The sequence below is a fragment of the Onychostoma macrolepis genome, chromosome 15 (assembly GCF_012432095.1).
Source record: "Onychostoma macrolepis isolate SWU-2019 chromosome 15, ASM1243209v1, whole genome shotgun sequence".
Taxonomy (NCBI): Eukaryota; Metazoa; Chordata; class Actinopteri; order Cypriniformes; family Cyprinidae; genus Onychostoma; species Onychostoma macrolepis.
This window is the reverse complement of record NC_081169.1, coordinates 30,079,120-30,104,731: the sequence shown is the minus strand read 5'-3', so window position 1 is coordinate 30,104,731 and position 25,612 is coordinate 30,079,120. Positions and strand designations below refer to the sequence as shown.

General features: G+C 34.5%; 1 protein-coding gene and 1 long non-coding RNA gene across 2 annotated transcripts; one reads left to right on the top strand and one right to left on the bottom strand.

Moving 5' to 3' along the window:
• The first annotated feature begins 7,957 nt into the window (after nt 1-7,957).
• Nucleotides 7,958-16,870, top strand: LOC131520456 (ret finger protein-like 4B). Its single transcript, XM_058744702.1, has 4 exons — nt 7,958-8,610; nt 9,643-9,690; nt 13,462-13,677; nt 15,953-16,870. The coding sequence occupies exons 1-4, from the start codon at nt 8,289-8,291 to the stop codon at nt 16,453-16,455; spliced, it is 1,089 nt and encodes a 362-aa protein (XP_058600685.1). The 5' UTR covers nt 7,958-8,288; the 3' UTR covers nt 16,456-16,870.
• Nucleotides 13,582-21,512, bottom strand: LOC131520458 (uncharacterized). Its single transcript, XR_009266066.1, has 3 exons — nt 21,432-21,512; nt 13,771-13,827; nt 13,582-13,666 (listed from the first exon to the last, which is right to left on the bottom strand). It is a non-coding gene; the product is annotated as an uncharacterized LOC131520458 (long non-coding RNA).
• Between the last annotated feature and the right edge of the window lie 4,100 nt (nt 21,513-25,612).

Sequence of the window (25,612 nt, the reverse complement as noted above, 5' to 3'; positions counted from 1 at the left end):
GAATTAGGAATTAATGTCAAGAATTAGGTGAGAAACCATCAGGAACCATTTAGTCTCCAGCACCATCATTTTCCAGAACTGCAACCTTCCTGGAGTCTCCAGAAGTGCAATGTGTCAGGTTCTCAGAGACCTTGCTTGGGTAAAAAAATATTTTACATGGCCCTCGCTTAATATGAATAACATGCTGAAGTGTTGTGAAATACATGAAGACTGATTTTGTATAGGCTTTATGGACGGATAAGTTGAGAGTGACTCTTGAAGGACCAGCATCACATCCTCTTGTACCACTGTTTGAAGAATTGATCTTCCAGAATCTGGCAGTAAGTTTTAGGAGCTCATTTTTAATCAATCCTGCAAGACAGACTCCTCAGGATAGGAGATGAACTAAAATGAGCTCCTAAAACTTACTTAATTCATATTAAGTGAGAGTCATTTAAAATGTTTTTTTACCCAAGCAAAGTCTCTGAGAACCTGACACATTGCACTTCTGGAGACTCCAGGAAGGTTGCAGTTCTGGAAAATGATGGTGCTGGAGACTAAATGGTTCCTGATGGTTTCTCACCTAATTCTTCACCTTAATTCTTAATTCTTTTGCAGTTAACGTGTCTTTTCTTCTCCACCTGTTTTTTCTGACCGTGCTGACCCAATGAGCATTTCGCTGCCCAGTGGACATGCCTTAACTTTGCTAATTCTATTATTGCATCCTTCTCATGGGCATTTAATAATTGTTTTAACTTTTATTCTTGAGTTCAATCTCTTTTTTGGCTCATTTTATCTGTAAAGGAAAACCTGCCTAATAATTCTGCACACCTGAAATAAGGAGTTTTTAACTTTCAGCCTTCATGGGCAATTATATATCACTTATAAATTATTAAATACAAAATCAATAGTAGTTATTAAGATTGATGTGGTTTGGAATTGGTAAAATGTTCTTGGAAAAAAAATATGACCAGAATATCAACTTGCCTAATAATTCTGCACACAGTGTATCAAAGCGACCCACACAGCGGAGAACAGAGGCAGGAAGCGAAAGATTTCAAAAACCTTGTAAAGAAAACTATTGAGAGAGGTTTCTAAAGACCCAAGAACAAATGCCAAGACACTAGTGAATAATTTAGTCAAATCTGAGATTGATATCTCAATGAAAACAGACACTAGAGGCCCGGACAGGAATGCACTGTGAGGTTGCAGACCAAGAAAAACTCCTCTTCTGAAGATTTCAATAAAATGAAAACTAAAAGAATTTCAAATCACATGAGCCAATATTTTATTAACAATACAACATAGAGAACATAAGAAATGTTTAAACTCAGAAATTGTACACTTTTATGCACATAATGAGCTCATTTCAAATTTGATGCCTGCTACAGGTCTCAGAATAGTTGGACGGGGGCATGTTTACTATGGTGTAGCATCTCCTCTTCTTTTCAAAACAGTTTGAAGACGTTTGAAAACGGGGTACACTGTAAAAAGTGATAAGTTGACTTAACTTAAAAAAATTGAGGAAACCCGTTGCCTTAAAATTTTTAAGTAAATGATAATTAAAAAAAATAAGTTAATTGAATTGTCAAGTTCACTTAACTTTAAAAAAAAAAATTATGATGTACTTAATAATTTTAAGATAACGGGTTTCCTCAATTTTTTTAAGTTAAGTCAACCTCTCACTTTTTACAGTGTATGCAGTATATGCAGTGGATAGGGGCGCCGCACATAGGGGGGCGCCATTTTACCGAAATCATTATGTGAAAATCTTATTTAATAAAACGTCATGAATCATCAAAAGCTTATTTGTTAAAAAATAATGTATTGAAACATTTTTATTCAACGGTTTTTTTTTTTTTTTTTTTTTTGCATTTTTAATGAGTTCAAAAACGTGTTTATTATAAACTTATTAAGACGCGGAACCGCTTACGACCCCAACAAACAGGGGACATTTCAGACGCGCACTTCAGCTTGCCCTCAGCACCAGGCGAACAAGAAGAACAACAGTCAACTGCGGTCTGATGAGATGTTGTTATGTCAGTAAAACAAACTTTCCTGTTCTATCAGAGGTTTTACTGTGCTCACGGCGCACGCTCTTCACTGTATATCATCATAACATCATAAATAACCCACACAAGAAACTATACGTGCATACATCGTCAGTTAAGTCATGAAATTACCAAAATTGCGATTAAAGCTGCAAAACTGTGCATGCATACATGCATCACATTTAAGAAAGTCTCTCAAATGCATGTACAGAAATATTCTGCAATTCGAGATCACAAGATGATAGCCTATGTATTTTTTTTTTTTTTTGTAATTTATTGCACAGGTAGGCTAAATGTGAGCACAGTGCAGCTGTACTTTGTCATTTGTAAAGTGAAATTATATTTAAATAGATAAAATAAACATTTTACATTCTGGCATTTATGTGCCCTTTTTCACATTATTGCAGATGGGAAACCTTTTTTTATTTTCCTTTGTACAGAGCTCGATTTAGGTTTGACAAAACTGTTGCAATGAATTTATTTTGACAACTAATAGTGTTAAACAATGACTGGGTTTTTTTTCAGAGTTCATTGATTATATAAAATTCAGTGAAGGTTGACTAAACTTTGAACTATCTGCACGTCTCATCCATGAATAGGCCTGTGCAATGATGGAGAACAAGACCCAGAACCAAGCTGACTGAACAATAAATCTATAGTGAGCCCTTTTATTAAAATAAATACCTGGAGGTAATACAAAAATCATACAAAAATGGTCATATTAACTCAATGACCTGATCTTCACAAATTCTCAATTACAATTAAGTACAAATTAATTGTATTCTGTTGTGTTTTAGGCACTAAAACAGTCCAGTGTAGTCAAATAGGCTACATTTCTATACTGAAATAATGAAGATTTCTGTGCCACCACAGACTGGCCACCCCTATGAAAATATTCACTGCATAAGGTGGCAGTGAAAAAACCCACATGTTTGTGAATGTGCATTTGATTTACATTTGAGAGAAACTGAGAAGATCATAAACAATACAAACTAGCCACCTATCACTGAAAATTGCCATTTTTAATTCAAAATAGGCCATCTGTGTGATTCAAGTAGATCCGATGAGTTGAAAACTCTTGCTACTTCATACTTCAATACAAAACAATGCTGAATTTTGACAAAAAGGAGATTTTTTAAATGCTATAATTGTAATTCTTATGTCTAAATATAAATCCATTAGCTTAAAGTGAAAAGAACCATATTACAAAGTGGAAATGGTAAATGAGACAATAAATTTTCTTCTGCTGCCATCTAGTGGTCGTAGTGGAAATCATGACATTCATTTTAATAGTAGGCCTATTTGTTTTTCTGCCAGGTGAAATATTGGCAGAAATATTCAACTTAGCATGGCCATTTTTCCATGAATTATCTCTATAAGTAAAAATGAAAGAAAGAAATGCAGACATTCTTTAAGGTAAATTTTACTTACAGTGCTCTCATATTATATGAAAATGTGCAAAAATATGAATAACTTTGAGGCAATTGAATAATAGGCTTATATTTAAACTTTTCCGTGGGAGTTTGTTTTAGGGGCTACTAGAATACAGGGGGGCGCCACCACTGATCTTGCATACCCCTCTGCAAATGTGCAGTTGCGCCCCTGATCGAGGTTATGAGTTTCTGGAGTTTTGGTGTTGGAATTTGGTCCCATTGTTGCCTGATAGAGGTTTCCAGCTGCTGAAGAGTTTGTGGTCGTCTTTGACATATTATCGTCCTTGATTTCCAACAAGAATGTCAAACTTGGACTCGTCTGACCACAGAACACTTTTCCACTTTGAAACAGTCCATTTTAAATGAGCCTTGGCCCACAGGACACGACGGCGCTTCTGGACCATGTTCACATATAGCTTCCTTTTTGCATGATAGAGCTTTAGTTGGCATCTGCAGATGGCATGGCGGATTGTGTTTACAGTGGTTTCTGGAAGTATTCCTGGGCCCATTTAGTAATGTCAATGACAGAATCATGCGATGAGTGATGCAGTGTCGTCTGAGGGCCCGAAGACCACGGGCATCCAACAAAGGTCTTTGGCCTTGTCCCTTACACACAGAGATTTCTCCATTTTCTCAGAAACTTTTGATGATGTTATGCACTGTAGATGATGAGATTTGCAATGCCTTTGCAATCTGACGTTGAGGAATGTTGTTTTTAAAGTATTCCACAATCTTTTTACACACTCTTTCACAGATTGGAGAGCCTCTGCCCATCTTTACTTCTGAGAGACTCTGCCTCTCTAAGACATCCCTTTTATAGCTAATCATGTTACAGACCAATTAACTTAATTAGTTGCTAGATGTTCTCCCAGCGGAATATTTTCAAAATTTCTTGCTTTTTCAGCCCTTTGTTGCTCCCGTGCCAACTTTTTTGAGACCTGTAGCAGGCATTAAATTTGAAATGAGCTCATTTTTTAGTGGATAAAAGTGTAAAATTTCTCTGTTTAAACATTTGTTATGTTATCTATGTTCTATTGTGAATAATTTCCGGATTTTGGGTTGTAGACAACCTGGAGGAAAACTATGCATACTAGAAACATGTCCTTTGGTCAGATGAGACAAAAGTACAGCCATAGAGATGTTGCCTATGTTTGGAGAAAGAAGGGACAGGTGCTCAACCCAAAGAACACCGTCTCCAGAGTGAAACATGGAGGTGTGAGTATAATGCTGCAGGGATGTTTCAGTGCGTTTGGAACTGGGAATCTCGTCAGGGTCAAAGGAATCATGAAAACGAAAGACTACGAGAAGATTTTGAAAGACAACCTCAGGCAATCTGCAACAAAAGATGGTTTGGGTCGACGTTTTGTCTTCCAGCATGATAGCGACTCAAAGCATACTTCACTTCTGGTGTAGAACTACCTTCAAATGAGCAAAGTGAACATCCTTGACTGGCCTGCACAAAGCCCAGACTTGAATCCAATAGAAAATCTTTGGGGCACACTGAAGACCAGAGTCTATGCAGGAGACCAACACATCTGGAGGAGCTTGAGAGATTTGCTGAGGAGGAATGGGCTGCAACTCCTCAGGAGACATGCCTGAAACTTGTTGAGAACTACAACAACTGACTAAAGGCTGTTATCATGCAAAAGTGATTCACCATTGGCTATTAACATCAGAGGGCTAATAATTTTGACCTGTAGACTTTTTTATTCTTGGTCATAATTTTGTTTCTATTTGTATTACAAACATTCCAAGCTTCCTAAATAAACTATTATGTTTAGAAATGCTGTGTTGAAAAAAATCTTCTTTTCTTAAATCGTTTATTATAATATTAAAATTATACAATTAATTAAAATAAATAAATAAACACATTTTTTTAAAAAAGTAAAAACAATTCTCCTATCTCACCCAGCTCTTTCATTAAGGGTTTCCATCGCTCAACAAACAGACTCATTCTGAGTCTTAAACTGTGCGTTATTTTTTCCATCTCATAGATTTCTCTCACTGTCTGTAAGCATTCCTCAAAAGTCGGTGGCCTTTTCTGAAGCCATTTAATTGTAATATTCTTCTTTGCTGCAACTAGGAGTATTCGTAGGAGGTATCTTCTCCTCTCACTTTTTATTAAATCTGTCTTAACTCCCAAGATAGCTATTAAAGGGTCTCTGGGTAAATTAACTTGAAAGATTTTACTAATGAAAACAAATACATTTGTCCAGTAAAGAAATAGAAAGGGGCATTCCCAAAAGATGTGTGTATGTGTTGCTACTTGTTCTCCACACTCCCTCCAGCAAGCACTGGATTGACTTGAATTGGATTTGGGGCGTTCAAAAAAAAAAATTAGTCACCTTCCAATGGTATTCTCTCCAGATACTACTACATGTTATTCTATGTGTATCTGCATGTATTTCAGCCCAATTCTCGTCAGATATCACTACCTTGAGCTCCTTCTCCTGTTTTAATTGGTTAATTTGCCATGGTTAAAGTTGTTAATGATCTGCTGATGTCAGCCAACTCTGGACTTTTAACTATACTTATTCTACTCGATTTAAGCGCAGCTTTTGATACAATCTCTCATCAAGTTCTCCTAGATAGACTCCTCTCCATAGGATTACTGTTGTCCCTCATAGTTGGTTCAGATCTCTCTGGGCGCAATCAGTTTATTCAACTTAAAAATTTTAAATCTTACATTTCACCTGTTACAACTGGTGTCCCTCAAGGCTCTGTTTTGGGCCCTGTTTTATTTATTATTTATCTACTACCCCTTGGTCACATTTTTAGGAAATATGGCATTAATTTTCATTGCTATGCTGACGACACCCAGCTTTACTTGTCCTCTAAGCCAAATTCTACCCTTCTTTCTTCCTCTCTTTTAGGTTGCTTAGAAGAGATTAAATCCTGGTTTTCACGTAATTTTCTTAAGCTAAATACTGACAAAACAGAAGTTCTCCTTGTTGGTACAAAATCTAACTTGTCAAAATCCAATAGTTTTTCTCTCTCTATTGATAACTCCATAATCTCCTCATCTACTCAGGTTAAAAGTCTGGGTGTCGTCCTCGAGTACTTTATCTTTTGGAAAGCATGTGAACAATATTACTCGGCCTGCATATTTCCATTTACGGAACATTAGTCATCTTCGTCCATTTCTCACACCAAATTCAACAGCTACTCTTGTACATGCTCTAGTTACCTCACGCATTGACTATTGTAACTCCCTTCTCTTTGGGCTACCCCTTAAACTTCTTCATAAACTTCAATTGGTCCAGAATTCAGCTGCCCGTATAATTACTGGAACCTCTTCCACCGAGCATATCACTCCAGTTCTCTACTACCTGCACTGGCTACCTGTTAAATATCACATAGAGTACAAGATTCTACTTCTCACCTTCAAAGCTCTTCATAGTTCTGCTCCACCTTATCTTACTGATTTGCTTCATATTTACATTCCGAAACGTACTCTCAGATCTTCTGCATCTGTTTCCCTTGTTGTACCTTCTGTTCGTCTAGCCACTATGGGGTCTAGGGCTTTCAGTTGTGCTGCTCCTAATCTCTGGAATTCTCTTCCACAATCTATTTAAGAAAGTGACTGCCTGACTACTTTTAAATCATGCCTTAAAACTTACCTGTTTAGATGAGCTTTTTCTGATTAATTTTAAATGATTTATTGTTATAATTGTTATTTGCTGTATTGCCGTCAGGATTTTGTGTTGTGTTATCATTTTACTGTACGGTGTCCTTGAGTGCTCTGAAAGGCACCTTTAAATAAAATGTATTATTATTATTATTATTATTAATTTTATATAATTTGTGTTGTCTTTCTTCATGTCCTCCAGAGCCCTGTAAATACGACTAATTGGTCTAAGGATCCCGTTACCATTCTGAACATTAATCAACAAAGTCTCAATTGCTGATGGGGAAGTTTTTAACATTTTCCAATTTGGGTGTTTAAAAAGGAAACTTCGAATCTGGAGATACCTATAAAAATCAGTCCTAGGGAGATTGTTTTAAGTGAATTCCTTCAAATAATTGGTGGACATATTGCAATTGCTTTAGTGCCCAAACTTTGAAGGCATTTTCAAGGGAGTAAAGTTCTTTATCTGTGTTATATTTGTTAACAAAGAAGGCCCTCTAGGAAGACTGTAAATCTTTCGGACCTCTGACCATTTCCCCATACATACTTATCTTCTTTTCTTCATTAAATGGGGTCATTACATTATTTTCAACATTTTATTTTATTTGTTGATCTGCATTTATAACTAATGATTATAATAAATAATAATTATAAATAATAATTAGTGTTTTATAATTTCATTGATTTTTTCTTAAATCGCTTATTATAATATTAAAACTATACAATTAATTAAAGTAAATTATTTCAAAATTGTTATAATAATAATACTATTACAAAATTATTCAAATTGCGAAGCAAACATTATCATTATAATAAATAAAAGAGAAAAAAAACACTCTTTTTTGCGTCTCTCTCTTTAAGTGCATCTCTGTCTGTCTGTTTATGGGGTGCAGGGCTCGTCACCATGGCAACCACAAGCAATGGAGAGGCTAATAAAGGAAGCGTCTCTCTCTCTCTGTGTCTGTCTGTCTCTTGCTCGCTCTCAGCCTCGACTTCTTCTCTGTTCCTTTCACAGCAAACCAGCAGCAGCATTGAAGGATTTTGGGATGCGTGTCGTCTTTAATCATGAAACGAGGGAATTCTGGGACCTCGAAGGGAATCTGGTCGTGACAGACGGATGGTTTGCAGATGTTTTATGGATCTGAGCTCGCTGTGAATTATCAGTTCTAGTGTGTGTGTGTGTGTGTGTGTGTGTGAATGATGACACACGTCACAGACGAGGAGACGCGCATCTGTCCGTCATGTGCTCGTGGTTTTGACGTTCCTCTCATTCTGCCCTGCTCTCACACTCTCTGCGGCCGCTGTCTGACCGGAGGGGTGGGGCCTGATCGAGGAAGGGGCGGAGTCAGGGGCGGGGCCTCCTCCTCTCATCCAATCGTTCTCTGTCCGAACTGTTGTCATGGCGTTGAGCTGCCCTGCTTTGACTGGTCATCTGCTCTGACCTGTCTGCCCTTTGACCCCACAGTGACCTTTGACCCTACAGAGAGAGTGAAGCGTGAGGAACAGAGATGGGAGACGGGTGAGTGCAGAAATACTGCGTACTGCATACTATTTCTTAAAAACAGCTTGGGGAACAGTGTGCTATATATTACATTATTCACACAACATCACTACAATGAACTGAGACATGGATGATATCACCACATATTTGAAAATATTACTTATTATTCTAAATAGCATGAAGTGCATTTGTAAAAATTTGTTATTTTTATTTAATTAAAATGAATTATTATTTAATATTATTTATATATATTATTATATTAATATATTATTTTTATATAAAATAATTATATCTATTTATATATATATATATATATATATATATCATATTATATAAAATAATTATATCTATTTATATATATTATTATATTAATATATTATTTTATATAAAATAATTATATATTTTATTTTAATATACCAAATAATATTAGTTATTAAATTAAATAATATTTATTTCTATTATTATTATTATTATTATTATGTAACTTAATGAATATTGGTGTCTTCTATTCTTGTTGCATACTGTGTAGTATATATTACATACTGCTTACTATTTATCAAAAATAGCATATGAAACAATGTGCAGTATGTGACGATAAACATTTCTACATTTTTGTTACAATATTGCTACAAAGAATTAGGACACAAAACACTGTACCTTCATACATTTGAAAATAAATCTTGCTTTCATAACTAAAATTAAATCAAATCTGACTGAATTAACGGCATTTGCACTTGTAAAAATAATTTAATTACTACTTATATTTTTACTATTATTATTATTATTGATTAAATATTATTAATTTAATACAAACTAAGATTAAATAAAACCTGATTGGATGAATTGCATGTGAAGCACTTGCAAAAACTATTTATTTTCAATTATTTTTGTTTCTATATTATATTATGTTTTATTATTTTCAAAATTATTATTATTTACTATTATTATCATTCATTTGATCATTGTTAATTTTTATTATTATTATTGTAATTGTTATTATTGTTTAAATTATTATTATTATTACCTTTCATGGCCGTCTCTGTCCTGTAGATGGCAGTGTGGATCTTTCTGAAAAGGAAATGGAACAATCCGTATCAGGTGAGATGTTCAGAAAGTAACACTAGCGTTCTACATACTGCACAGTACACACTACAGTACATACTGTACATATTTTACAAAATAGCATGTGCGTAATTTACATTTCTAATCCAATTTTGGTGCAAAACTTTGGACAATCTGCTCAAATAATAATCAATAAGAAAATACAGAACATGCACACAATATCTAGTATGCAATCCAAAAGTGTTATATATATACACACATATATACATATATACACATATATATACATACACACACACACACACACATATATATATATATACATACATATACAGGTGCTGGTCATATAATTAGAATATCATCAAAAAGTTGATTTATTTCACTAATTCCATTCAAAAAGTGAAACTTGTATATTATATTCATTCATTACACACAGACTGATATATTTCAAATGTTTATTTCTTTTAATTTTGATGATTATAACTGACAACTAAGGAAAATCCCAAATTCAATATCTCAGAAAATTAGAATATTACTTAAGACCAATACAAAGAAAGGATTTTTAGAAATCTTGGCCAACTGAAAAGTATGAAAATGAAAAGTATGAGCATGTACAGCACTCAATACTTAGTTGGGGCTCCTTTTGCCTGAATTACTGCAGCAATGCGGCGTGGCATGGAGTCGATCAGTCTGTGGCACTGCTCAGGTGTTATGAGAGCCCAGGTTGCTCTGATAGTGGCCTTCAGCTCTTCTGCATTGTTGGGTCTGGTGTCTCTCATCTTCTTCTTCACAATACCCCATAGATTTTCTATGGGGTTCAGGTCAGGCGAGTTTGCTGGCCAATTAAGAACAGGGATACCATGGTCCTTAAACCAGATACTGGTTGCTTTGGCAGTGTGGGCAGGTGCCAAGTCCTGTTGGAAAATGAAATCTGCATCTCCATAAAGTTGATCAGCAACAAGAAGCATGAAGTGCTATAAAACTTCCTGGTATACGGCTGCGTTGACCTTGGACCTCAGAAAACACAGTGGACCAACACCAGCAGATGACATGGCACCCCAAACCATCACTGACTGTGGAAACTTTACACTGGACTTCAAGCAACGTGGATTGTGTGCCTCTCCTCTCTTCCTCCAGACTCTGGGACCCTGAATTCCGAAGGAAATGCTAAATATATTTTCATCAGAAAACATAACTTTGGACCACTCAGCAGCAGTCCAGTCCTTTTTGTCTTTAGCCCAGGCGAGACGCTTCTGACGCTGTCTGTTGTTCAAGAGTGGCTCAATGTGACAGCTGAAACCCATGTCTTGCATACGTCTGCGCATAGTGGTTCTTGAAGCACTGACTCCAGCTGCAGTCCACTCTTTGTGAATCTCCCCCACATTTTTGAATGGGTTTTGTTTCACAATCCTCTCCAGGGTGCGGTTATCCCTATGGCTTGTACACTTTTTTCTACCACATATTTTCCTTCCCTTCGCCTCTCTATTAATGTGCTTGGACACAGAGCTCTGTGAACAGCCAGCTTCTTTTGCAATGACCTTTTGTGTCTTGCCCTCCTTGTGCAACGTGTCAATGGTCGTCTTTTGGACAACTGTCAAGTCAGCAGTCTTCCCCATGATTGTGTAGCCTACAGAACTAGACTGAGAGACCATTTAAAGGCCTTTGCAGGTGTTTTGAGTTAATTAGCTGATTAGAGTGTGGCACCAGGTGTCTTCAATATTGAACCTTTTCACAATATTCTTAATTTCTGAGATACTGAATTTGGGATTTTCCTTAGTTGTCAGTTATAATCATCAAAATTAAAAGAAATAAACATTTGAAATATATCAGTCTGTGTGTAATGAATGAATATAATATACAAGTTTCACTTTTGAATGGAATTAGTGAAATAAATCAACTTTTGATGATATTCTAATTATATGACCAGCACCTGTATATATATATATATATATATATATATATATATATATATATATATATATATATATATATATATGTGTGTGTGTGTGTGTATATATAACACTTTTGGATTGCATACTAGATATTGTGTGCATGTTCTCACTTTTTGAATGGAATTAGTGAAATAAATCAACTTTTTGATGATATTCTAATTATATGACCAGCACCTGTATACATATACAGTGAGGAAAATAAGTATTTGAACACCCTGCTATTTTGCAAGTTCTCCCACTTAGAAATCATGGAGGGTCTGAAATTGTCATCGTAGGTGCATGTCCACTGTGAGAGACATAATCTAAAAAAAAATCCAGAAATCACAATGTATGATTTCTTAACTATTTATTTGTATGATACAGCTGCAAATAAGTATTTGAACACCTGAGAAAATCAATGTTAATATTTGGTACAGTAGCCTTTGTTTGCAATTACAGAGGTCAAACGTTTCCTGTAGTTTTTCACCAGGTTTGCACACACTGCAGGAGGGATTTTGGCCCACTCCTCCACACAGATCTTCTCTAGATCAGTCAGGTTTCTGGCCTGTCGCTGAGAAACACGGAGTTTGAGCTCCTCCAAAGATTCTCTATTGGGTTTAGGTCTGAGACTGGCTAGGCCACGCCAGAACCTTGATATGCTTCTTACAGAGCCACTCCTTGGTTATCCTGGCTGTGTGCTTCGGGTCATTGTCATGTTGGAAGACCCAGCCTCGACCCATCTTCAATGCTCTAACTGAGGGAAGGAGGTTGTTCCCCAAAATCTCGCAATACATGGCCCCGGTCATCCTCTCCTTAATACAGTGCAGTCGCCCTGTCCCATGTGCAGAAAAACACCCCAAAGCATGATGCTACCACCCCATGCTTCACAGTAGGGATGGTGTTCTTGGGATGGTACTCATCATTCTTCTTCCTCCAAACACGTTTAGTGGAATTATGACCAAAAGTTCTATTTTGGTCTCATCTGACCACATGACTTTCTCCCATGACTCCTCTGGATCATCCAAATGGTCATTGGCAAACTTAAGTCGGGCCTGGACATGTGCTGGTTTAAGCAGGGGAACCTTCCGTGCCATGCATGATTTCAAACCATGACGTCTTAGTGTATTACCAACAGTAACCTTGGAAACGGTGGCCCCAGCTCTTTTCAGGTCATTGACCAGCTCCTCCCGTGTAGTTCTGGGCTGATTTCTCACCTTTCTTAGGATCATTGAGACCCCACGAGGTGAGATCTTGCATGGAGCCCCAGTCCGAGGGAGATTGACAGTCATGTTTAGCTTCTTCCATTTTCTAATGATCGCTCCAACAGTGGACCTTTTTTCACCAAGCTGCTTGGCAATTTCCCCGTAGCCCTTTCCAGCCTTGTGGAGGTGTACAATTTTGTCTCTAGTGTCTTTGGACAGCTCTTTGGTCTTGGCCATGTTAGTAGTTGGATTCTTACTGATTGTATGGGGTGGACAGGTGTCTTTATGCAGCTAACGACCTCAAACAGGTGCATCTAATTTAGGATAATAAATGGAGTGGAGGTGGACATTTTAAAGGCAGACTAACAGGTCTTTGAGGGTCAGAATTCTAGCTGATAGACAGGTGTTCAAATACTTATTTGCAGCTGTATCATACAAATAAATAGTTAAAAAATCATACATTGTGATTTCTGGATTTTTTTTTTTAGATTATGTCTCTCACAGTGGACATGCACCTACGATGACAATTTCAGACCCCTCCATGATTTCTAAGTGGGAGAACTTGCAAAATAGCAGGGTGTTCAAATACTTATTTTCCTCACTGTATATATATATTATATATATACACACACATATATACATATATATCATACATCTGTAACTCTCTTCTGAAGGTCTGCTCTTCACCCTCGATTCGTCCTGCTCTGATTCATCACTTCACCTCTCAAGCTCCGCCCTCGCCGTCACCTTCACAGGTCACATGATCTCATCACATGACCGCAGCGATCAGGACTCTGGTCCGCTTCCTCAGGTTTGCGGCAGTGTGAGCATCTCCAGAGGACAGTATTACTGGGAGGTGGATGTCTGCAACAGCGCCATCTACAGGATCGGTGAGAGAACAGCAGATTTCAGTGATCATGTTTGATGTGCTGCTGATGCATATATGAAGATATTTCAATAAATAAAACAATAAGAGCTCTCACGTGAGGAAATGTAGAGCAGGTTTCTCAAAGTGTGGGCTGAAGAGGCATCACAAGTGCCTTGAAAAAAATTCAGAAGTGTTAAAACATTGAATTATAGTTCACTTAAACTAAAACTTAAAAAAAAAAAAACGCTTCAAAAATAAACTGTTACTTAAGATTAAAAATCACTGAAATAAAATAAAATATATACAAATATTTTAACTAGCTTGATTTATTTAACGAAGTACTAAAATAACAAAAATAATAAAATGTAATATATATATATATATATATATATATATATATTACAAAAATAAAAATAAAAAGAGAAAAACACAACACAATGACAAAAACTTTAATTAAAATGGAAAATATAAAAATAAAAACTAATTCAAACTATTAATAAAAACTATAATAGTACTGTATTGTGGGACTACAATAACACCAATTTCAACCATTACATTTATTGCTTAGACAAAATAAGGACTAATATTCTATAATTTATTTTATTTAGAGTAATGAAAATGGTTTTATAAATTAAAAAAAATAAATAAATAAAACCTAAACTTATTTTGTGTTGGAGCAGTTAAATTATTTTTTAAAGAGGAATAATATCTTAGATAGATTCCAGTCTGGAAGAGTCTGCTCTTTTGAGGGTCTCCAATGACATCTTAAGAGGCGTTGACTCTGGGAGTTGTGTTGTTCTACTTTTGTTAGATCTTACTGCAGCATTTGATACAATTGATCACGATATACTTGTTGCTCGTCTCAAGAATCATGCTGGTGTTCAGGGCTTAGTCCTAAAATGGTTCTCTTCTTACTTGAAGGATAAGACTTTTTCAGTCAGTTTAGGTGAGAGTTAGGTGTTATTTTAGTACGCCTCTTAAGATGTCATTACTCTTCTTCTACTGCTCCTCTTGTCTGTGGGGTTCCTCAGGGCTCTATTCTGGGACCAATTTTATTTTCTCTGTATATGTTGCCATTGAGTTTTATTTTTGAAAGATTTGGGATTCATTATCATTTGTATGCGGATGATTCACAAATTTATTTACCTTTGACACAGGACCATAAAAGTGCTTTGCAGTCTTTGCATGAATATCTGAATATATGACAGAGGTTAAGTTCTGGTTGGCAAATAATTTTCTTCAGTTGAATGAAGATAAGACAGACATGATTTTATTTGGTAATAAGTGTTATGTTAACGATGTCTATGACTGCCTGGGTCAGTTTCCTGGGAAGAAACTGTCCTGTGTAAAAAACCTTGGTGTCATCTTTGACTCAAATTTGACCGACAAATTAATGAGGTTGTTAAAAATAGCTTTTTCCATCTAAGGTCAGTATCTAAGTTGAAGTCCATCCTCTCTTTTGAAGATATGGAGAAGATTGTTCATGCTTTTGTGTCATCTTGTTTGGACTATTGTAATGTGTTGTATCTGGGTTTGAATCAGCTCTCTCTCTCTCTCTCTCTCTCTCTCTCGTTTGCAACTTGTTCAGAACTCAGCTGCCAGACTTTTAACAGGTATAAAGGGGAGAGAGCATATTACTCGTGATCGTGCTTTCTCTGTGGCAGCTCCTAGGCTCTGGAATGCCCTTCCTCTGTCTATTAGATCTTCTCCAACTTTGGGTGTTTTTCAGAGTGCGCTTAAAACTCATTTGTTTTCTCAAGACTTTTACAATGCTTTGTAGCTGTGTATGTCTTCTGTTGGTATTATTTTATTTTTCCTTTTATTTTACTACTATTATTTTTTATTTAGTTTTTAGATTTTATTTCCCCTCTTATCTTTCTCTGTACAGCACTTTGGTTCCAGTCGTGGTGTTGAAAGTGCTTTATAAATAAAGTTTGAGTTGAGTTGATTGTATTTCAGATAGTTGCCACGGCAACATTTCTCATTTTTTAGTACTCAAGTTAGAGTGCTAAAACATCAAAATAAACTAAAAACTAAAACGTAATAAAAATTATATAGATATACTTAAATAATAATAATAATAATAATGACAAAAACACAACAAATTTACTAAAACTTCAAATAAAACCATAATTAAAACAGAAAATATAAAAATAAAATCGAATTCAAAAATAATAATACTAAACATTTTGTGCATCAGTTAATTAATATTATGATTTATGTAACTCAAAATTTAGTGTACAATAATAATTTCTTCAGAAACAGTAGAGTCCTCCCTTTTCCTGTCTCTTCCTCAGGAGTGATTTCATCATGTGATGGGCGTGGCTGGTGGTTGGAGAGGCGTGGCTCTGCGTTTCACACTGTGTTTGACGGACAGCGTGAGCTCCTCCCCTCTGTTCCTCCTCAGCTGAAGACAGTGGGCGTGTTTCTAAATGTGGGTGGAGCTTCGATAACCTTCCACAATCCTGTAACTCAAGAGTTTCTCGCTGCAATCCCCGCCCACTTCAGTGCCCCCCTCTGTCCAGCTCTTCAATTGGGTCAGGGAAGACTCAAGCTCCGCCCCGGCCTGCCGCCACCCAATCACGTCTTCCTCAGCCACAGCTCTGCCTATCGTGGTCCAGGAGGGGCGGGAAGCGGGCGCTGGAGGCGGGATGTTGCGTTTGGGTCGGTGAGGGCCGTGATTCAGAAGTTTGAGGAGATTTCGACTACGATTTCGGACTCTGATTCGGGTCTCGTCTCCAGCATCAGCTCACTGTCTGAGACCAATAACAGTACAGAACGGCTCCGAACCAAAACCTAGTGCGCTTTCTACCCAGGCAGCACCCTAGTTAGACAGTAACATTATGCCCTCTGAGATCTACGGAGCCCACAAAGGGACATGATGGTGGAAGAAAGTTGGGGTGGGAGGAAAAAATATTTTTCAAATGTTTTGCGTTCCCTCGCAAAGATATTTATATTCTCTCACAAAACTTTTGCATTCTCCCGCAAAGATATTTGCATTCTCTCGCAAAACTTTTGCGTTCTCTCGCGAAGATTTTTGCATTCTCTCTAAAAACTTTTGCATTCTCTGGCAAAACTTTTGCATTCTCTTGCAAATATATTTGTATTCTCCCGCAAAGATATTTGCATTTTCTCGCTAAACTTTTGCATTCTCTCTCAAAACTTTTGCATTCTCTTGCAAAGATATTCATTCTCTCGCAAAACTTTTGCATTCTCTTGCAAAGATATTTGCATTCTCTTGCAAAGATATTCATTCTCTCTCAAAACTTTTGCATTCTCTTGCAAAGATATTTGTATTCTCCCGCAAAGATATTTGCATTTTCTCGCTAAACTTTTGCATTCTCTCTCAAAACTTTTGCATTCTCTTGCAAAGATATTTGCATTCTCTCGCAAAACCAGTTGAGCTCGGACAAACACTTCCTGTTTATTATTTACATTTATGCATTTAGCAGACGCTTTATCCAAAGCGACTTGCATTGCATTCAAGTTACAGTTTCTACATTTTATCAGCTCTTGCTTTCCTGGGAATCGAACCCATGATCTTGACGTTGCTAGTGCCATGCTCTACTATTTGAGCCACAGGAATAGCTGTATTATACAGCTTGCAGTAGTTCATGAAACACATAATGCGGCTTAATGAAGATCATAAAAAAGAACAAATATGCTATATTATGTATTAAAAATATGTACTGTGTACATGCAAGCAGATGAGCACAAAATATGAGCTGAATTGCACGATAAGCATTTTCTCACCCATAGAAAAGCACGCTTAACGTGGCTTAATATATATATAAAAAAATACATTTTATTAAAAATATTCTGTATGTACAGAAAAGCAACGTGCTAAGAGTATTTTTTTTATAATGTTTTGTCTATGGGGGAGAAAACACATGAACTTGATGTTTTTTAAATCACGTCTTCGTTCATATTCTGGGCTATTCTGCTTTATTAATAGTAATATTATTAACACGGTTATTAATATTAGCCTAATAACGTTATCAGTATTTATTATTATAGAATTTGGTCCTCCAATGTCACTATTTTAAAACATTAAGCCGCATTAAGCATTTTAAAATGTCCCAAAACTGTGCCTTGAACTAAGCACTGACTGTGTTTCTTTATACTTCAGTCCAAGTTCAAAATAAAACTCTATGAACCGCTCGATTGTGAACATACAGAGCTATGAACCACTGCAAGCTATAAAGTAAACAGTGTTTGTCCGAACTCAACTGGTTTTGCGAGAGAATGCAAAAAAATTTAAAAATATTTTTCACTCCTACCTAATTTTTTTCCACTACCATGTCCCTTTAGGGTCTCCGTAGAGATCTGTTGTTTTGGACAAAATATAAAGCAGCATCACATGAATGCTTCTTGAAAAACTTTGCAAAATGCAAACAGCGCCACCTGTAGAGCAGAAGATTTAGAAAAAAAATTCCAAAGCAAGCTCATTTATTGTCTTCTTGTGGTGAATTTATTTTGTATTTTATGTATTTATATTCAGTGGGACTATATTTTCTGTATTATATTCAGTGGTTGCAAGAGATTGTTTCCAAAATGATGCTTGTCATCCTTTTGAATGATGACTGAGAATTGAACACACACCTAATTGAAATACTGTACAATAACCAAAGATGCCACACAACTCATTTACAGGAAATAAATAAAATAATTTGGACATATTAAACACATGATCACTGTCACACTGCCCATTAAAAAATGTATAAACTTTATTTTTATTTTTTTATTTTAAAAATATTCCTGAAATACTGTGAATAACATGTAAATAATAAAACCTATTTATTATTACATGTCTCTCTGGGATACTTTATTGTTGTTGGACAATGGTGGCATTCAGAGGTCAAATATTTGTGAATAATAACACTATATTATAGCTCAACTATATAATAGCTATATAATTTCTCAACAATGTCTCAAACTGCGCTCAGATTTGCTGAGAAACTAAAAATTGCAATAAGTCTGAGATCTCAATAAAAACTCAAACATTTCTCATCAAATGATCTAAGCTTTGATAAGCTGTCATATTTGCTGCACTATTTTGTTAATAATTTAAATTAGATTTTATTTTTATATTTTTGTTTCTTTTTTATTAATAGTTAAAGATGTAGAAAGTTGTCTCTAGTTTTTCTTAAAGTTTTAGTTTATTTAGTTTTAGATATTTTAATACTAAATTAAAATGTTAAATGTTGCTTTGGCAAAGTAGCTGATTTTATTATTATGATTTTTATTTTTATTTTAGTATTTTATTTTATTTTCAGTTAATGAAAATTACTTTTTTTACTGTTTTAATTTCAATTAACATTAATTTTATAGCTCAATACTCTTATTTTATGACAATTATTGACTCATTTGGGTGTTTTTATTTCTCGTGAGGAATTGCATGAAAAACATCGGAGACAAAGTTGATACTGAAATAAGATCTGTCTAAAAGATCCATACTAGATGCAACAATTTACAATTTTCTTCAAATACATGAATAATCTGACAGAATCTTATTTGATTATTTTAATATAGAATTGAACATCATTTCTTCCTTTGTCTCTTTTCTCACATATTCTCTGAGCTCTGTGTTTGTGTTCTGGCCGGGACAGCAAATTCATTCATCAGACCACACACACACACACACACACACACACACACACACACTGATGTCTTGTATATTGTCTCCTGAAAAATCAATCATTGGTCAGATTCGATCGGTATTTGTCTGATGAGAGTCAGGAGGAATGTTAAAGGCCTCTGTTCAGATAAACCACTCAAAAACAAGGCTTGAAAACAAGCATGCAAGTCATTTACCTTGTAAACACTAACTCTGTGAGTGTCTTGCTCTGGGAAAGTGGTAAACACGACCTAGAACAACATTCACAGGCTGATCAGAGAGAGAAAGTGTTGATTTCATTGCTCACGGGTTGGTCTTTCATGTGGAGGTCTCAGTTACGCCTCATTTAAGTGTCCGCTTGGCTCAAATGTTTCTTAGGATAAATAAACAACAGGAGACACAAATGAGTCAATAATTCTCATACAAAATGTTTGAGTTCATAATACTGGCGTCGGTTTCCTCAGGGAAAACATCTGAGAAGCAAGATATAATAAAGAGATCTCAGTTTTCTTTCCTAGGTAACAAAATAGGTTATAAAAACGTTGTGGGAACATTGTTTTGAAAACACTAAAATGTCCATGATTATAACGTTCACTATAATGTTTTTGAATGTTTATTTTTAATATTCTAAGAATGTTTTTTTGCTGTGATTAGAACGTTATTTAAAAGTTACAAAAACACCCCTTACAACATTCTACTAACTTTTTAACCAAAATATAACATTATTTGAATGTTTATTTTATATATTCTAAGAACCTTAACATGTCTAGTTTTCTTGTCGTGATTAAAATGTTATTCAAAGCTTACAAAAAACACTTCTAACAGTGTCCTCCTAACTTTATTTTCACCCAAAATATAACATTATTTGAATGTTTATTTTTAATATTTTAAGAGCGTTAGTAAGTATAGTTTTCTTCTTGTTATTAGAATGTTATTTAAAGGTTACAAAAACATTTCTTACAATGTTCTGCTAATTTTATGTGTACCCATAACATGACATTACTTGAATGTTTATTTTAATATTCTAAGAACGTTTTCTCTCAATATTATGACAACGTTCATCAAGCACAAAAACGTCATTCTGAGAAAGTTGATCTCAGAATGTTTTCTCTTAACGTTATGAGAATGTACAGTCAAACCAAAAATTATTCAAACACCAGATAAAAAATGTTAAATATTTTTACACTTTGAGCTGAGCATGTTCTGCTTCAGTGTTTTTTCTTTAATTGCTGATGTGATCTTTTTACACACAGACTGAACAAAATGAAGCATCTCTTGGTAATTGTTTGAGCTAAACTGGTTTTTATCTAATTGTGTTCTTAAATTTAACAGCTGACAGCTATTCAACCCAATTCATTACATACCTTTCTATCAAAGTTATTATCAAGATCAATTTGTTCTGACACAGTTTCTTCTCATATTTCATTACTATTTTCTAAACTATAGCGAATAAACTGTGATATAATGTGAGAAATGTCTGAATACATTTTGGTTTGACTGTATATTAGATATTAGTAAAGTTATAAGAATATTCCATAAACATAACTTTTTGGTCACATTTTGTCCTATCATTTACATAACTTTTAAAAAATGTTAAAGTTGCGAGAACCTGGTTTGATGTATACGATGTTCTCCAGGTTCAACCGAGGTGAGAAAGCAAAACGCAAGTCCTTCAATTCACACCAGGGTCCGATCAAGCCACATATTAAAACAGTCTGCCCCCCTAATATGTGTGAAGGAGCGGCATTTGCATATTAAACGAGTAATGCTGTCTGTTAGTGACCTGTTAACTTCATCTGTTTCTCATTATTATTCCATTATCACAATGCATTCATCTCCTGACGCCCTTGAAAATGGCATATCAGTGAGTTCCTGCTCAAAACAAATGTTCCTCACATACCAGCTCTGATTCATTTGGCCTAATGAGTGACTAGTTTGTTGTTTTTGTGTTTTATTTCTACTTTTGCTGCTTGCAAAATGCATCAGAACCTATAAATGAATACATGTTGAGTGAGTCAGACGCCTGACGCTGTGTGTGTGTCGTAATGATGATGTCTGGATGCGATAAACACTCGGTGTGCATTGGGACAGGATGTGTGTGTTTACTGTTTCCCGACAGTTTTCAAACATTCATCAGATAGAGAGCCGCGGTGACTTACCATCATCAGGACCACGACTCCCGTCATCCACCGACAGAGAGAAGAAGATTTACAGATGTTCTGATGTAAAAGCCTCTGCAAAACAGATACATATTAGAAAGACAACATTCACACAAATAAATCAATGAAACAGACTAATAGTGAATTCATAAACAGATAACTCGATGTCGTCAGGTGGATTCAAGACACTGCAGGGAAAAGCATTGTTTTTATGCACTGGTCACTTTTGACATTTGGCTTTTCATAACATGTTGTTTCAAACTATAGTAGAAAGAAAACTTCACAAGTAAACTTCTAACTGTTTATTTTATTGCACTTTATCTATTTGCATCTGTAGATTTCAATTACAGTGCATGCCTTTGAAGGTTTTTTCTCCATTTAAGCAGCACTTACATACACCACATCTTAGAGTTTTACTCCTATCTATATTCTGAAGGTTTTTACTGAGGGGTTTGTCCATATATCATTCAAGCGTTTTATTATTGCACTTTATATGTGTCTGTAGATTTGTATCACAATACCTAAATGCTGTTTTCTCAAAATGAGTTTGTTTCTCCATTTAAGCAGCACTTACATACACCAAAACTTAGAGTTTTATTCCTCTCTATATTCTGAAGGCTTTTATAGAAGGGTTTGTTTGTGTGCCATTCACATGGTTTTATTATTGCACTTTATATATTTATGTATATAGATTTCAATCATAATACATATCTTTAAAAGGCAATTTTCTCAAAATGAGTTTCTTCCTCCACTTCAGCAGCACTTACATCCACCAAATCTTAGAGTTTTATTCCTCTCTATATTCTGAAGGCTTTTATAGAAAGGTCTGTTTATATACCATTCGCTTTTTTTAATTTCTTTACATTTTATTCCTAAAAACATAGTGATTTCCCCTGTCTGTTGACAGTATTTCCTGATTTATGGAGTGATGAAAAAAGAAATCCAAAATCCCTTCTATAAAAACCTTTAACTCTAATGTGTCAACAAAATCAAACAATAATCTTGAACCTGGTTTTATGCAGTGTTCAGGAAAATTGTGCAAATTAGTTCATATTTATACAATAAGGCTTCATTTTCATATTTAAACATAATATTTCTAAAAACTACTTCAAAAAATGTTTGCAATACTTAATGTAATCAGTCAACTGAGTAATTATGGTGAAATCTATTAGTTACATTTTTTACCCTATTTACATGGAGTGTCTGACAAAACATTTTACAGTGTATATTCATATACTATGGTACTGAAAGGTGGTCCAAAAATTGTATATTTGATTGAAATTCAATGGTACTTTGATAAATACCATGGTACATATTCAAAAAGGGCACTTCGAAACATATTAAGGCATTACCAAAATATACTAAACATTTTAATGTATATCATTGTCCTTTGATATATACCATGTTACTGACTGATTGCATTATATTCACAAAAATAATATGGTTAAATCAAATAAAACAAGGTAAATTAAGTATGTTTGTATGGTTATGGTATTTTACTTATGTCTGTGCAACTGTATTACCTGAAATCTTTTGAAAAGACAGAATCTTCAAATGGATGTAGATTTAGTGTAAATGCCTCTGCAAAACAAATACATACTGAAAAAATAAATACACAAATAAAGTGTAGCCTACACAGATAATTCAATGTAGTCAAGTGGATTCAGACATATTAAATCATATTTTGTTTTACTTTTACACATGACAAAGCAAGTTATGTGTATTCCTACTATGGTACTGTAGTAATGTGGTCCAAAATGGTATATTTTATGGAAATGCAAAGGTACTTTAAAGTATATAAAGGTATTACTACCATATACATACAAAAATTCTATATATTTTAATGTATATCACTGTCCTTTGATATATGTATATAGCCTACCAAGATACTGACTTATGTTTTATTCACTAAAAAATGTCATGGTTAAAACCAATTAAAACATGGTAAAATAAATGGCAATACCACGATATATATGGCATGGCTATAATGTTTCAGTTTTATCAAACGTTTATATAATCAAAGTAACTTGAATGAGATGAGAATTATTAGATGTAATTATACTGACTACATAAACATATCGTCGTCTGTGCAATATTATCTGAAAGTTTTGCCCATAAGAAAAGACAGAAACTCTTATATCAGAATACACACACACACACACCTCTTCTCTCATTATAAGACGAGGTTCCTGTCGGTTTCTCCTCGTGAATGCGTCCATAATATCTTCTGTTATCACCTCATGATGAAATGCAAAGAGTTCATGATCGATTGATGATCGATTCCCATTCTCGGCGGATGCGCAGGTGTGAAGCACCATCAGCATGAAAATAACACACCTTGCACACACCTCACACACACGCTCAAGCACCTCGTGTGTACCTGTGAACTCGCTTCGGAAACGCTAATACACACACTGACCATTTGCTGTGTATATTGTGATGTTTAGTTCTGTCTCACATGTCTGTTAACGGAGCATAATGAGACTATAACACATAGGCTACACACCCACGACCGTGAGAAACTTCATTACGAGAGTAGGCCTATTGAATGCATTATACATAAATTGTAAAAATGAAAATGTAATAGATATATATGATAATAAATAATAAAATAAACTAAATAAATAAAAATAAACAAATGGCTAATATGATAGTAAAATTGCATAAAATTATAATTAAGTTTCATTTTTGTTATTGAATTAAATATGTATAATCGTTTAATATAGCTTAAATAAAATGCATAATATAAATATACACAACTTAAACTATAATAATTATAAATTATAATAAATATTTTAAAATAATGAAAAATACACAAATAAACTAGTTATAATCGTTTAATATAGTCTAAATAAAATGTATTATATAAATGCACAAACATTCAACTGTAATAGTTATAAATTATAGTAAATACTAAAATAATAATAAAACTATATAGGCAAACATAATAATAATAAAATTAAAGAAAATAAGACAAAATTATATTTAAGTTATAGCTTTTGTTATTGAATTTAAAATTTATAATTTCCCTAAATAAAATGCTTTATATAGATGTATAGAAATTAAACCATAATGATTCTACATTATAGCCTAATAATTAATAATAAAATAATAATAATTTTAAAATAATAGGCTAATATAATAAATAAAACAACACAACATTATAATTAAGTTACAGCTTTTGTTACTGAATTTAACATTTATAATTGTGTAATATAGCCTAAATAAAATGTATTAAATAAAACTATACAATTTGGTAAAAATATAATTTTGCAAATTTTATATGCTATATATATATTTTTTCTTTTTTCATAAATTGTAACGTATTGTAAAATAGCGACTTATTTATTAGAGACTCTTATTATTTAAGAAACCCGAACATTCCGAAACTTTTTTGGCAAATCCAACGCGCGCGCATCAAAATACCTAACAAAGGCGTGCTCGCACACATATTTGGGTTCGTGTAGCTCTATTTATCTCTAATCTCACAAGTGAAAAGAGAACAAGCTGAATCTTTCTGCCTTGTGTTCCCTGCTGGCGTTTATTGCGCGTCTTTCTCATGTAGAGCGTCTTCTATAGCCGCGTTTAACATCTGCATGGCGGGAAGGCCGCGGGGAACCGCGAGGTTTCCGGATCACTGATATATGACCCGCTTTATTATTTTGTTATTTTATTATTCCATTAGCCTATTCGCCATCATTTAAAGCCTTTCAAATCCCGCGGAGGGGAAATGACCCCATAACCACATACAGAGAGGGAAGTCTTCGACAAACCAGCGTGGTTTACAATACAGATTATTATTATTAATTATTATGACTGTCTTTAAATTTAAAGGGAAAGTGTCAAGATTTATATCCGATTGACGTCATCCTGATACAAGGAACGTTCTGGCAAAGTTATGAGCAAACATTCTTCCAGCAGCGTTAATAAAACGTTTTAATAATGTTCTAAAAATATTAGCACAAAAACATCATTTGTGGAACGTTTTTTAGTTGGACGTTCGTCTAGCGTTTTTTAAATGTTACTATAACGTTCAAAGAACAATCAAATGTAATGTTAGCAAAATGCTCAAATGTAACATTCCCTTAATGTTCGAATAACCAAAAACAAACATTTTCAAAACATTCTAAAAAAATTAAATAAATTTAAAAAACGGGATGTTTTGAACGTTCATAGAACAT